Consider the following 15,395-nt stretch of genomic DNA (forward strand, 5'->3'; position numbering starts at 1 on the left):
AGCCACTTTTTAACTATAACATTACTTGCAAACAATGCCTCTCATAGAAACACCATAGCTATAAACAGTTTCAGCAGATCCCGCCTTAAGATTTCAAGTATAGATATGGTAAATAGAAAAGAGAAACCAGAAAATGTTCAACTAAAATACATAACCCTTTCTCTAGTTTCAGCAGATCATGCCATAGGATTCAGGTATAGATAAGATAAATAAAAAACAGAAACCAGAAAATGTTCCGCTAAAATACATACTCCTTTCTCCAGTGCTGAAATGGCGGTGTCGTGTTTATGAAACTTAAGCGTGGGCAAAAAAGTGATGAGTTTCTCACCCCAAATAAGCATTTAGGATACGGGATCTGCATTGTGCCATCCCTTAGCGCACGGAGGTATGTTCATGAACTCGTCAAACTCTTTAACATGAATGTCGCAGCATTTCCACTGCAAATCACAGGAAAGGATAAGTTAGGAAGCCACAAACGTCTAAGGAAATGAACAGACGATAAAGATGATGCTCTGCTCTTACCCCTCTCATCCTGTCATGGAAAACAGCAGGTCCAGGGTGGTATTCGCATGCACTTTCATGATTATCCTTTTCTTTGAAGGTTTTACCGCATCCTTTATTTCTGCAAGTTTGAGGCTCATTCAGATCAATTGTCTTCTTGGCAGGAGGAGGGTCTTTCTCCTCAACTGCATGGCTCTCGGCAGGCACCGTGGCTTCCTTCAAAGGTTTAGAATTAACCACTCTGGCATGTGAACCTGAAAAAATTTAAGGGGCAACTCTCAAAAGTTTTTAATTCCTTCAACCCATCCCCAGTAAAGATTAAGATGAGCAAGAGAATCTAACAGCTATACAATATATTTATGTAGTAGGAAAAAGGTGTTAGAAGATTAGGGAATACCATGATCGGAGCAAAAGAAGCCTTGACGGCATCTTGAACAATTCAGTTTTGATGCGCCAGTCTGGTTTTTGGCTGCAACAGGAGGTGGGACTGGCTTTTTAACAGCTGTAGTCACTGGTTTCTCAGTTGTATGTTTACCTGTCTTGCATCTTCATTAATAGGAGGATGATTTGAGCAACTAGTATTGTAGAGATGCAGAATCGAGACATTTGATTTAAGAAAATATTGTATAGTCATGGTCTTAAAATCATGTATTTGGGAAAGTGGGACCGACAATCTCACTTGACGGTGTCTGTAGTCATCATGTACATTGTTTACGTGCACGTAAGTAGATAAGTATTCCTCAGAAATTCTGTGGTGAATGACAGATCCTTGGGCAATTCCATATGTGCAGAACTTCAGTTAATACTTTTTTCATACAATAAAACTGCTTATTCTTTAAACTCACTCCCCACCCCCATCCCCAAAGAGAAATTATCAAAACAAAATATTAGTTATGTTTTCCTTAATTTTCCTTTTTTTAGAAAAAAAAAAGATTTTTTTCTTCATTTTCTTATTTTAGGAAAAAATGAAGTATTTCTATATATTGGCTCTTGTCAAGATATTGATGCAAAAACAATAGAGACTGAAAGGATAGCCAGTTTTTAACATCGTTATGAAAACAGTGAATTCCATGCTGATGAAAATAAACTCAGTAGTAAAAAAATCCATCTCGCTTCTCTTTTATTCTCCCTTTCGTTCTCCTCATGTTTTCTCTCCATCTCTTCTCTGTCCCTAAATCTACAACTCTTATTTTTATTTTATTTTTGTTTGATTCCAAGCATTGAACAAAGTATGTCTGCCTTCTTACCTGAGAGGAAAAGAATGACATATTGCTTTGTCGTTTAGTGTTACCAATTGATGTGATCCAGGAGCCCATGATTAGACTTTTATATTATTGCTACAATGGAAAAGCCTTTTTATATTTTTAGAATTTATTTTAATATTTTATTGCATTTTAGTTAGCCTAGATATGGGGGTTGTCCGCATAAAGATATTACCCACCCATGGTGCATGACCCATTGCCCAAGCCCAATAGCTATCAGTTATCCCTCTTAAATTTTCTTATAGCATATTGCTCACTCCCTGGCCCAAGGTTTTAAATTTCGGTTTCAGTTTCAGTCGGCATGGAGACGGAAACATTTCAGTTTCTGTGGAAATTCCAGAAACGTATGGAATCATATGCAAATGATGAAATTTTAAGATGGAACTTTGGAGAATGCTAGAATAAGCATAAGTACATACTTAGAAACCATCATATAAGCAAGAAAGTCATCCATAATGGCTTAATCACATCGAACACCCAGCGACATGTGTTGTTGCACGTAACAGTAAAGTTAATAAAAAAAGGTATAATATAATGAGTATAAGAAAGTACAATGACCAGTCTCCCCTCCAAGGACCCCAACTTTATATCAATACCATGTATTGTTATGAAGTATTATTGGTCCCATGTCGATTTGACCATGGTTTTAAATTTCGACCGAAATTTCGGATTTTGGTGGAGACCGACAAAGAAACCACGCAAAACCGAAATGGTCATTTATTTCGGCCGAAATTTCGGTTTTTCCGAAATTTGACCCAAAAAATCTGTTTTTTTATAATTAATTTAATATTTCACCGAAATTTCGGTAATTTCGGCCGAAACTTAATAATGAATAAAATATTTGTTTCGATTTTTGTACCAGATTTCGACCGAAATTTCGAAATTTCAAGGTCCGAAACCGAAATTTTAAACCTTGGATTTGACGTCCCATGCACAAAATATGATTACTTTGTTGTGCAGTTCAATGATGTTGCCTACCAAATATCATTCTCTACATTAATGAAATGAAAAGAAATGCAAATCATAACATCTTTTCATTTTTTTGTCGTTCCAACCATTCCGGTCGAATTTCAGGAGAAAATAATGATATGGAAGGAATTTATTGACATTTCATTCCAGTGGGGATGGAAATGGAAACATTTCGGTCATTCCATAAAAATTTAAAACTATGCCCTGGTCTACCACTTCAAACCATTGAAACCCAGACTTGTTCTATTGGCCGGCCTCGTGGCCCACTACTTATCCCACTTACCCTCTCTTAACCCCCCCTCCCCTCCTCCCTCTTTCTTATCCTGTTTGGTTAGCCCTTTGGGTCCACCTTTTACCCAACACCCCCTCCTCTTATAAGTCTTTCACCCGACTACGACCGCCACCACCCCTACTACCAAGAAATACTTAATCTTGGAAAACAAAAGAAAGAACCACCCCACCACCCTGTCAATTTCCTTCCCTCCCCAGTCTACTTACTTCCCCACCCCCACGCCCCATCCAAAAAAGAAAACCCACCCTCCCACCCACTTCTCTCCTCTCCCGCTTTTCCCCATCAACTTCTCTCCTTCCCCTCTTCTCACCACCTCTCTCCCTGTCATTCCCCCTTCTCACATCCTTTTCTGTTCTCCCTCCCTTTATCTCTCCCCTCCTTTCTGTCACTTCTCCCCTCTCTCTCACCACCTCACAGTTGGGTTCCTAAGCCACCCCCTTCTACCCTCATCTCTCTCTCTCTCTCTCTCTCTCTCTCTCTCTCTCTCTCTCTCTCCAGTTTGCTCTCTTCCTCCTCTCAGACATTGCCAGCAACAGATGATCAAGGCATAAAGTCTGACATGCCCGCCCAAATATTGATTCCACTTCCCCTTTACTTTCTATAACTTATTTCCCCCACAATCTCACCCTTTGAACCTTCATATTTCTTTGATATATAGTCAACCCTTTTCCCATCAGCTTTTATACCCCGATATTTCTCATCCATACACCCTACCCTGATCCTTTCACAGTTTCACCACCCCCTTATTTCCTTACCCTATTGGGCCTTAGGTATCTTATTTCATATCTTATTTTTATTCATTCAATAGTTGTTTTCTCTTTTGGTAGTCATTGTATGGAACATGATTTGGATGAATTTAGTTTCTTGGATGGTTGAACTCTCAAGCTTAGGATTTCTTTGAAAACCCTTGCAATATTTTATTATTTATGATCTGTTTGTGCTGATTTGGGGATGCATGTAGGTGTTTGGTTAATTTAAAAACTCGTATATTGCTCCTAAATTACCAGAAAGTCATCTGTGAACCTATAGGTTTGCACCTTTGATGAAGGGGCTCAAGTCGATGTCTTTGAAATTGTGAATCAGCCTCATGCCTTAATTTGTTACATTTCAAGGAAGTGGCAAATGGTGGCATTTTTTGTTTCATTTAACCCTGGGGCTGCTCCATTCTTTATAGCCACATATGCTGAATTTGATATCATTTGAAATCAAGAGCAATCAGGTGTCGAAATTGTCCAAATTCCTTGTCCCATTGTCATGTTCAAGACGATCAGCCCCTTGTCCAAATTCCTGGTCCCATTCTCATGTTCAAGCCGATCAGCCTCGATTCAAGTTCTATGCAGTGGAACACACAACTAGAAGCATGTTTCCTTGTCATTGATGGAAAAGCATGGTATTGCATATCCCCCAGATGTATCCCTCCAGCTCCAGGTTTAGTGAAGCAAAATTTTGACGGATAAGTATTGGTAATCCTGATCCCACTCAAGTAGGGGAAACACTCAGAGATGAGCCTAGCTTCATCATGTAGGCTTTTTTGGGCCCTATCAGGGTTAAGAACTCCAACAAGGCTTAAGTGAGGGGGGCACTAAAGGGCATCATGATCATTAACGAATGAAATTTGGGTAGACTTATAGTGGAGGGAGACTCCATCAATGTTATCAGGTAGATGGATGGGGCCAGTCTCATCCGTGGAGGATCGTGAATATGATCAAAGAGATTCAGGATCAAGTTGAGGGGTGCCCAATTTGTTTCCAGCATGTTACAAGATTGGCTAATAGTGAGGCAGATCACCTCGCCCAATCAGGAGTTGATAGGATGAGATTGGAAATTTTTTACACAATCCACGCCCCTTGATTTTTCTTGTTTGTTATGCTCTGATGTAGTTTGGTTGTTTTCTCTTGTTGAATCAACCATCTTGGTCATGGCCTTTCTTTTCTTTAGTAAAAATTATACATTGTTTAAAAAAAATGCAGAATCAGAATGATAGCATAACTAGATTCTGGACAAAAAAATTGGAAACCACCCAAGAAAGTTTTTGGAATTGCCTATTTTGTTAGGCATAGAGAAACTTCCACTTCTATCATTGAACATCACTGCCATATGTTATGCTGATATAACTAGGAAATGATGCAAATCAACAAGAGTGAAAATCAAAATTTGAGATAGATTGTTCTTCCACTCTGAAAAGCAAAAACAAAGGGACGATTAACAATTCCCATGAGTTGATGTTACAAGCAAATAAAAGTCATATCAAAGTGACATGAATACAAAGTAAGAATAAAAGCAATATCTTTCCAAAACCAATTTCAATTCCTCAAGACAAAGTGAAAGACATCATACCCTGGAAGCTCTAAAAATAAGCTAAAATCATGACTTCTTTGCTTACAACAGCTCCATTCTTTCATGCCATCATGAAATAAAGGCTGGAAAAAATAATAGTAGCATCAGATTAAAGCACTTTTAAGACACTAAATAGTTGGACTTTACGATATAGCAAAAGAAATGCAAGTATAATTTCTGAAAATAACAAGAGGACATAAATTTTGACTTACCCCCTGAAAAAATGAAGCAGCCAGAGACGTTCAAACCAGCCAAAACATGACGAAGAAAAGTGAAAATCAGTATATACCACCAAAAAATACACCAAAATGTCCATAAGAGTGTCAACTTACTATAACCACTTATAATGTTTAAACCATTATCTAATCTTGCATGCATCAATATATACTTTACATTCAAGGAATTCAATCATCCCTTGAAGAATGGCACACATTAGGAGGCTCCTAACAAATGTAACCAACCTGAATTTTGGCATAGCTATCAACTACAATAAAACCATCCAACATAATAGAAAAGAAATTCTTCAGTTGAAAATTGCTCAACTGAAGAAATAGAAGTATGACTTGTGGACCGATGGATAAATTTGCCTTATCGCAAATTATGATCAGTAATCATAATTTTATATGTATGTGCGTGAATAGGTGTACCTTTTTCTAGATTTTTACGGGTTGTCGTTGTTAACTAACCAACTTCTCCAAAAGCTTAAGCTGTTGGAGAAAGGCGTTATTTATCTTTTATACTTTAACACTCCCCCGCACGTGTGGCCTACTTGGCAAACACGTGGCACATGTGGTCCCACTTTGGGCCGACCATTGCATGTGGATTTCTGCTATCCAGGAGGTTTGAACTCGAGACCTTTGGCTCTGATACCATGTTAACTTACCAACTTCTCCAAAAGCTTAAGTTGTTGGAGAAAGGCGTTATTTATCTTTTACACTTTAACAGTCATATCAAACGCCGTGTATCGTGTTGACACTCGAGAGTCAAGACACAAATCTGTGTCCACAAATCATAGAATCTTCCCCTTCTAAATGAAGTGTATAAATCTTCACAAAAGCAAAAGCAAGCACAGAAAAGAGCACACATACAACACATTTCCTATTTCTTTCCACCTTGATATAAATGCTTAGTAACATTATATTCAACAACTACCCTGTAAAATAGAATTGGGATTACCACTTTTGTGTTGGTTGGGAAATGTTGTTCTCAGAGCCATTGTTTAAAAACATCAGGACTCAATCATCAGCTTGCGCGAGTTGCCTCGATTTTGGCTCTGCCAAGTCTATCAAAAACTCTGTATAGTTGCACATGTGGATGAAACACTGTGCACTTTAATCAATCACTCCCCCATGATGACTTAATTTTACCTTGGTCGAGTTCTTGTTCAAGTAAGAGTTTGAAAAATTATTTGCAACACCTTCATGCTCATTATTTTTATTTTTTTATTTTTGAAAAAGTATTTGTATCAATAAAAAAAGCAATACATCTTGGGAAAGCTTCTCGCCTACTATATGTCCATAATCCCTGTCTCAATTGTTAAATAGGTCTTGAAAGTTCAAAGGGATTTCCTTTGGGATGGAAATGAAGAGGTCAAGAAGCACGAGCACCTTTTCAACAGGGAAGATGTGTGCAGGTCTAAATCTGAAGGTGGTCTTGGAATAGGAAACATCAAAGGTGGAATTGAGCCTCTAACTCAATCGTAGGTCGGAGGTTCAATCTCAGCTTACCTACCAAAAAGAAGGAAACATCAAAGGGATAAACATGGCTGTCTGGGGGAAATGGAGTTGAAGATACGATGAAGAAATCTTGGAACTTTGGAGAGAACTAACTAATTCACGCAAATCGTGGTAAACGGAAAATCAAATGGTTGTCCTAAAAGCGGCAAAGGATCTAGGGCATTTAATCTGCTTTGTCATAGAGAATTTTGCTAGGGTACAAGATAGAGAGAACTAATTCACGCAAATCATGGTAAACAGAAAATCAAATGGTTAACTTGTCCTAAAACCGGCAAAGAATCTAGGGCATGGCATATATTCTGCTTAGTCATAGAGGAATTTGCTAGGGTACAAGATAGAATTGACAAAGGGAATGATATCATGTTTTGGGAGGTTCTTTGGATTAACAATACTTCCCTATGTCAATAGTATCCTAATATGTATTGTATTTATTCCACAGAGAGGCTCAGGTGGCAAACCACGAACGTGGTCAAGTACATAAATGACAAGGCTGAGTGCAACTGGGCTTTCCATCGTTTCTTCAAGATCATGACGAATCATGCTTCTTCAATCTGACCAGAATTGGACCCAACATACATCTCTCCATCTGAAGATGATCGTAGTCGTTGGTTAAGGGATTCCAAAAATAGATCCAGTATTTTGATAATGACACAAACTCACATTGTCCATTCCTTTCCAATTCAAAAAAGAAAAAAAAAAGAGATCCATTTGACTGGCATATGTATGGTTGAGGAGGCGGGTCTACATGGGCTCATTGAGGAGGGTGACTCCATCAAAATGATCCACTAGATTAGATCGAGCAAGAACTTTCCTTGGAGATGTGTGGATGAGAAAGAAGAGATTTTGGATCATATTAAAATTCACGCGATCAGTATCCATCACGTTCTAAGATCATCCGACAATGAGGCAGGGGGGGGGGGGGGGGGGGGGATGTTAGCATCTATATTACCATCTTGGTCCCCCTTTTCTTTTAATAAAATACTTGCCATTCAAAAAAATCCTCATCCCAATCTTTCTTTCAGGTGCTATCCAAAAACTAGGACTTCCCTCCACCCAAGAAGATTGGTCGGGTACAGTTCCTCCCTACATAGCGGCTTTTGTTAGGACCATGATCTCCGAGATTATCAACACTCTTGACGTCCTAAAAAAGATTTTCAGGCTGGTGAATCATTGTGTGATGTGTGAAAAGGAAGAACTCAGCCATCTATTTGCCCATTGTGATATTGTCTATGTTATTTGGATGGTTGTCTGTACTGTCTTGGGGTGGACTGGGCATCTGCAAAGGACATGGGAGATCGACAAAGTGTGTGAAAATTAGCAAAATAGGGGGAAATGGTAAAAAAATGTGGATCATTGCCCTGTTCCCAGTATGAGGCATTTGGAACAAACCCAGTAAGGGAATCTTCAAAGGTCTGAAATCCCAAGTCAGGATGCTTATCATGAACATCAAACTGAATATAAATAATTGGGTGATTGTAGCCCACCCACATTGGGCCTGCATCATATCACATATACAAAGAAGGTGGACGAGATTGTGACAAAGAAGTGACTTCGGGCAAGAAAATCATCAATTGGACCCCGCAACCTCCACACACTCGCACAAATTCGATCAAGCTCAATTTTGATGGGAGCTCTAAAGAAAATCTGGTTGATCACCCCCCAGTTATCAGAACTTACTCTCCTGACCCTATCAGTACGGAGGCTGAAATCAAAACTCTCCTTGAAGGACTTCATTGTTTCAAATTTTTCTCAATAAGCAAATTTGGGCAAAAGGAGAATCAGAGAATGTTATTGCTTGGGAAGCTAACAAATATGTAGGCTCCTGCCGCTTTCCCAACATAATCTCGAGAATGAAGGACCCCAACTCAAAGTTATCTACTTTTCCTTGACCCCTTGATCGGCTAGCACTATGAATGATGACCTCGCTAAGTTGGGTGCCTTCCGCGACAGTATTAGTTTATTGAACACGCATTCTATTGTATAATAATCCTGCTTTGTAATCTCTTTTGTTGGTCTGGGGCTACCATGGCCCTAGCTTTATTGCTTCGTTGAATAAATTTGCTATTTCCAAAAAAAAAAAGAATACAAAAAGAACCAATACGAAAAAAGAAGAATGAGGCAGGCGAAGTGCCTCCAACAAACTACAAACTTAGCATCTCGTGACATATTACTCTGTACAAGATACTCCAAAATTAGCAAGCCTGTCAGCTCGTGAATTTCCTTCATGATGGATATGAGAAAAAGTACACTCCACAAACTCAATCACATCCCACATCTCTAAATATACTCCTATATCTCCATGGATTAATAGACTCCAACTTTCGGATATTGTTACGAGAATCGGCCTCAATCCATATCTTGGAGGGATTTAAACTTGATAGCTGTTTAATCCCGTTCCAGACAGCTTTATCTTCTTCTGCCTTTGTTGCAACACAGCTTTAACTTCTGCCTTTGTTGCACTACTTTCTCCAGTTGGACCAGCATAAGCCAAAATAGTTCTTCCATTAGGTCCAGAGAACAATCTCTCAATGAGAGCCGAGAGGGTTTTGCTATGACCATTATCCGAGAGTTTACTATAGTCGTCAAAATTCATCTTAATCCATCCATCAAGAAGCGTACTCCATACGCCAGGACTCACACAGCGGAACAATAAATCAACATTGAAAAAAAAATCATGCACCTTAGTTTTTCAGGTTGGTTTCACATCAAGTTGTCTTCCAGCTTTCAGGTCGGTCCGCTAATGCAAACACTAACTACTTAGCCAGAGAGGGGCATCCTGATCTGAGATCAAGGTTTTAAATTTCGACCGAAATCCAAAATTACGGATTTCGGTCCAGACTGAAACCGAAACCAAAACTGCAAATACCCGAAATTGTATTTTATTTCCGAGAAATACACTGAAATTTCGCCCGAAATTTCGGTGTTTCGTGTATTTTGCCCGAAAGTAATAAAATGGAGGCTGTATTTTAGTCGAAATTTTCCCCCGTTAAAATTTCATTGGAGCGAGATTTGAGATTTTATTGGAGCGAAATTTTATCCGGCAAGATTTTATTGGAGCAAAATTTTATCCCCCGAGATTTATGGAGCAAGATTTTCTATGGTGTAATCCCAATCCGGTATTTCATAAAATCTGGTATTTTCAAAGAGTACTGTACGGCTTACACAGTTACACCATAGGATGATCCAAACCTTCCATTTGGCAGAAACGTAAATAGGTTGTTCCCTAAATGTAAATAGGTGCGTTTCACCCGAAATTACCGGGATTTGATATTAAAAAATATTGTTTTTTAATGGTGTGGCAAAATTTCGGCAATTTCGCCCGAAATTTGGTATTAAAAAATATTGTTTTTTAAATTGTGTATTAGATTTCGTCCGAAATTTCGGCCTGCCTAGGGGCAAAATGCATACCGAAACCAAAATTTAAAACCTTGTCTGAGATGGTGTCTTTTCTCGTGTTCCCAATTGTGATGGCTTAAGCCTTGTTCTTCTTCTTCTTCTTCTTCTTCTTGTTCTTCTTCTTTTCTGAATGGTTGGCTTGAACCTTCTTTTGGTTGTACTTTTCTTGCTCCTGACCATTTCACTTTCTGAGTGTCTTAGTTTCCATTCCAATACTCATAAAATTACTACCATCCAAAATAAAGTTTAATCTGAATTATCTTATTTTTCTATTAGACTAAAACATATATATATATATATATATATATATATATATATATATATATATATATATATATATGAAGTATATCTTTTGATAGGAATTGATTTCTTGCCCCTAGCTTGCTTTGACAAGAATAACGCTAATGTATGTGGTCTTGCATATAGGAAAGAACAAATCGATGGAGTTACCCACAGTGGTACTTCTACTCAAGATTTTGTCTTAATTATTCTCAGTCATATTCTTTCATCGGGTTAAGCAATAATTTGAACTAAAACTAGAAAGTTGGTCGATTATATTTACATGAGATTCCATTAGACCCTGAAAGGATCATGGAATAGTAATCATGCATATTTGGAGATAAGATGAGTTCCTTGTCTCCTAGATTTCTCTACTAAGGATAGCCAACAAAATGAACTGAAAAGTTCAAAGCACTAAATTTATATTTGAAAATAGCCATTCAAAAAAATACACGAAAATAAAAAGAACGAAACAAATTAGGATGTAAAAAAAATGCCGCGGGAGCATGAATATTTAAAAAAAAAGAAAAAAGAAAATTGTAGATGCCTGCAAAGGGAGAAAAAAAAACTGCATTGAAAAATTATAAAAAATTTCAGCCTATACAAGATAAATCGAATAAAAAAAACTCTCCTAAGGAAAAGAAGAAATACAATGGTCAAATACACGTGAACTTCTTACAGATTCGTGGTACTTGCAGGAGTCCTCGGGATTGTCATCCTCAGTGAACATGGCGTCGCAGCCAATTCGTTGGCATCGGAGCTTTGCACCCTTCTCCATGCTAGTTTCTCTCCCTTCAAAAGAACTACCAAAATTACTAAGACAAAGAACCTATAATTTGCATCAATACGTTGGAAATAAACTTATTAACATACACCGCAACAATGGCACATGTGACGGACAAACAAAATGAGTGAAACACAAACATTTACTTTGCAATTTTGATAGGAATTGGCATATAATTGACTCAGTGGAACATAAACTGTCAAGGGAGGGTTGAACGAAGGTAATACTTGTAAAATTGAAAGTACCAAATAGCTCCAAAATGAGGGGAGAATTAAATGGTATTAATTGTAAACATAGAAGGAGGAATAAAACCAGAATGCAGTATCTATGTGATTGAGAGGAAAGGAAAAGCACAATGAGTATGCCTGATTCATTATAAATAATTAAAAGAAAGCCCACTTCTCCAAGCTAACTTTATTAAGTGCTTAGCAAAAAAATTCTTTACAGTTTTTTAAGTGATATGCTCCATACACTGTAAAGCACCCTTACATTGCCTACCCATTTGATCACTTACTTGGAAATTGGAATGCATCATCATATTAACATGATTTATGCATGTTCTTATGCAACTGTGAATGATACCACCGCCACCCAGTTTACATTAACAGTGAACTTAATTGAGAAATAGCATGAACTCACTAATTACTAGGCTAAAATTAAAAAAAGTGAACAACCTTGTTAATCCGTGTGCCAAAATCAAATATTATAACAAGTTATACTACCCATTTTATCAAAAAGACAGCATGACCTTAGAACAACCTTGTAGAAAAACTAAAGGCATCAAGATTATTTGGGTTATGCCTTAAATTAAACTTGTACAAAAACTATCCAAAAGAAAGTTCTAACCACCAACTAAAGGCCTAAAGTGGAGACCTAATTTTCTCTAAAAAAAACACATGCACAAAATCAATCTGAGCATTTCACATGAAGATGAAAATCATATATAAGAAATTAGTGGAAAAGAAACAAACAATACCCTATTCGAAGGCCAGACTTTTCTTCGATTAGTGTGAATTAAAAGCTCGTTAAGAAATAATTGAATTTTCCTTGATTCGTTTTACAGAAGAACTAGAACTTACTCGAATCTAGGGTTTGGATTGAAGAGACGTAAAGAGAAGACGACTTTCTCTCTTTTCTTATTCTCTTCCAAGACTCGAATCTCCAACACTGATTTATAGAAAGTTGTTGGATTTATAGATCTAGGGCAAATTTATAATTTATTCCACCACTAGATCGAAAACTGAAAAAATCACGTGCGTGCCTAACCGTCCGATCTGTAGAGTGTCTATAACGTGATCCTTTTATCAATCGGAGGGCTAGGATCATCCTTTGGAGATGATCTTTGAGGCCCAACGTATTTACATTGAGGCGATCCAAATGAATGGTTTCGATTATCGAACAAGGTGGGCCCACTGCACTTTTTCAGAAGAACACAGAGACATCAATCGAAATTAAAATCTGTATAATACAGAGAGGATTTGTGGGCTCCTCGATTTGAGTATTTAAACACCAACAATGGAGGAGGAGTAAGACCTGCTCTGAATCTCTGTTTGGGCTTAATATTTTGCATATTGGCAATCGGGATTTCAGTTTCGAATGGTGGGAGGTCTGAGAGATGGAAGTTTTTCTTCTACTTTTTTCTTTCATTCTTTTCCAGTCTGTAATTAGGGTTTAGATTTTGCAGCAGTTTTTCATACTGATTTTAAGAAATCTGCGGTTTCTATCAAAAACATGAAAATGCGTTCCGGTTTTGAGTCTGTAATTAGGGTTTAGATTTTGCATTTTGGCAAGCCATTACTAATCAAATCAAGCAGTCTGGGTTGCCAACTTCCACTTGTTTTGCAAGTTTTTTTTAGATAATGAACTATCAGCACCAAGGACGGAGATGTTTATTCTGGTGCTTAACCAGACACTTGAAATGGAATCGAAATTCCCTTTACCAAGGGAATTGGAATAGGAATGGAATTCGATACCGATACCAATACCGATTCCTCATTCCTGTAATCCAAACGCACCATAAGGTAAATGGGAAAAGATTCCATTAACTCGATTCCTACCATAATATGGTGGAAGCAAGATGAGAGCGTGTATTTCAGTGTAAATACACATTTTCTCTTTGATTACCTTTTTCACAGCAGAATGAGTGACATTTCGTTTTTGTAAGGAGCAAGAGAAAAACAAAGGTAAATAATCAGTTTCTATAAATGGGGGAACATCGTGAAGAATGCAGTTAGCTTTCACAAGTACTTAAAATAGTTACAACAAGCCTCAACTAAGCCTTTGTCCCAAACTAGTTAGGGTCGGCATGTTTAAAATTATTACAACAATGTAGCAATTAAAAATGTTTAATAAAGATAGCATGTTTCTCTCCCATAAATTTCGGTTAAATTGCCTAAGTCTAGCCCTGAAACCCTGGGTTAGAGACTCAGAGCCACTGAATGGATAAAAAAATAAACCCTTTAAATTGCAAGGGAATATTAATGAACCAAATTAGAATGAGTTCAATGGTGAGGGGGACAAGGGAATTGTTCATCAATCTCAGAAGATGAAGAGGGCAGGAGCCCTTGAAGAGAGGTGGTGTAGGAGAATTTGGGTGGAAGTGTCATGAGTCGTTCATCTCCACTCTGCTTCTGCAATGCCATTCCCAACGTGTATCCTAAAGCTCGAGCCACAGGAACAGCGACAGCATTACCAATTTGTTGGTATCTGCAAGAACACAACAGTGAAATTGAAAACTAGTTTTATCACAAATGCACATCAGAACTTCGTGGTTAAACCTGTTTGGGGGAGAGTAATCTCTCTCTCTCTCTCTCTCTCTCTCTCTCTCTCTCTCTCGTATAAATACAGTTTTAAAAAAGCGGTGGAAGTTGAAAACTAGTTTTAGCTTATCAAAAAGAAGCTTCATGTGAGGAATCACAAGGAAAAGTGGAGACGAGATGACTTTGGTAAGGCCCTGTTTGTTTTGGATTTTGAGTCCAATACTGATTATTGGGCTCAAATTTGGGTTTAATTGAGCCCCATAATCAGTTTTGGACTAAAAATCAATTCACAAAATCCAAAAGAAACAGGGTCTAAATAAAGAAATTCCATCCAGAGACCAAAATTGATTGCGATGTGAGAAAGAGAGGCTTCGTTTTCGCACTGAATAAGAGAAAGCTACTTGAGTCTACCAACCTTTCACTGACACGATGGTACAAAGACAGCAGAGTTTTGAATCACATCTCACCTGTCATCCTAACATTACTAAAAGAAAAGAGCATTTTTACTGTTTAATTTTATGATGGCAAACTTTCAACAACCAAACAATAGGAACAAGGTGTCCAAAAGAATAAAAGAAAACATGTGGTCCGAAGCTCGCAAGATGATGAAGGTTCAATTAAAAAAGGAAATCCCCAAGGGAAATGAAAGTGGTTCTCGCAAACTTTCTCAATCCCAATTTAGAAAAAAATGTGTACCTTTAATTTGAAGAATAAAAATGTGCATACCAATTGATGAGTCAAGGATTTCAATATAGAAGCAATTGAATTCTCCGGATTTAAAAAACAACAGCACAGAGGATCGGAGAAGGTCCGACTTCAAAGTCTGAAAATTTGATAGAGAACATTTATTGAAAGATTCTGGGGCAAGAGTAGTATTGAAGCATCCTAGGAAGTCCTCGTGTTGCACCCCTCTAATTTTTTACCATTCAAAAAAATACATTTACTGAATGATAATGTCAAAGTTTGGAATCCATCAGCTAATACAAAGATCAAATATATGTGCTGCTTAAATTCAGAATATTTTATTTGACTCGGAAACTGATCCAACCATAGATCCAGATTCGTCCATCAGATCAGACT

At 37.7% G+C, this 15,395-nt stretch overlaps 2 protein-coding genes across 4 annotated transcripts in view; both read right to left on the minus strand.

Moving 5' to 3' along the window:
* Nucleotides 1-41: 41 nt before the first annotated feature.
* On the minus strand, nt 42-15,374 carry PBS2 (cysteine and histidine-rich domain-containing protein RAR1). Of its 2 annotated transcripts, XM_077388651.1 has the most exons (7): nt 12,636-12,791; nt 11,452-11,564; nt 5,574-5,576; nt 5,362-5,444; nt 899-1,047; nt 523-755; nt 42-437 (listed from the first exon to the last, which is right to left on the minus strand). In XM_077388651.1, exons 2-7 carry the CDS (start codon nt 11,548-11,550, stop codon nt 342-344), a joined length of 663 nt encoding a protein of 220 aa, XP_077244766.1. In that variant the 5' UTR covers nt 11,551-11,564; nt 12,636-12,791; the 3' UTR covers nt 42-341. The 2 variants fall into 2 exon arrangements, with proteins under 2 accessions (XP_077244766.1, XP_077244765.1); XM_077388650.1 differs by lacking the exons at nt 5,574-5,576; nt 11,452-11,564; nt 12,636-12,791 and adding an exon at nt 15,371-15,374 and having other exon boundaries at nt 5,362-5,445.
* LOC143884836 (DNA (cytosine-5)-methyltransferase CMT3-like) overlaps nt 13,737-15,395 on the minus strand; it is a 68,016-nt gene continuing 66,357 nt past the window's right edge. The window contains exons 21-22 of one of the 2 annotated variants that reach the window (XM_077388649.1): nt 14,731-14,799; nt 14,125-14,262 (exon numbers count right to left, since the gene is read on the minus strand). In XM_077388649.1, the coding sequence (XP_077244764.1) occupies nt 14,772-14,799 (28 nt within the window). In that variant the 3' untranslated portion in view covers nt 14,125-14,262; nt 14,731-14,771. Of the gene's footprint in view, nt 14,263-14,730; nt 14,800-15,395 lie in introns of both variants that reach the window. The other variant, XM_077388648.1, reaches the window with a different exon arrangement.

The sequence above is a fragment of the Tasmannia lanceolata genome, unplaced genomic scaffold, assembly GCF_043159265.1.
Source record: "Tasmannia lanceolata isolate RefF3 unplaced genomic scaffold, GAP_Taslan_0.1 ptg000008l, whole genome shotgun sequence".
NCBI classification, from domain to species: Eukaryota; Viridiplantae; Streptophyta; class Magnoliopsida; order Canellales; family Winteraceae; genus Tasmannia; species Tasmannia lanceolata.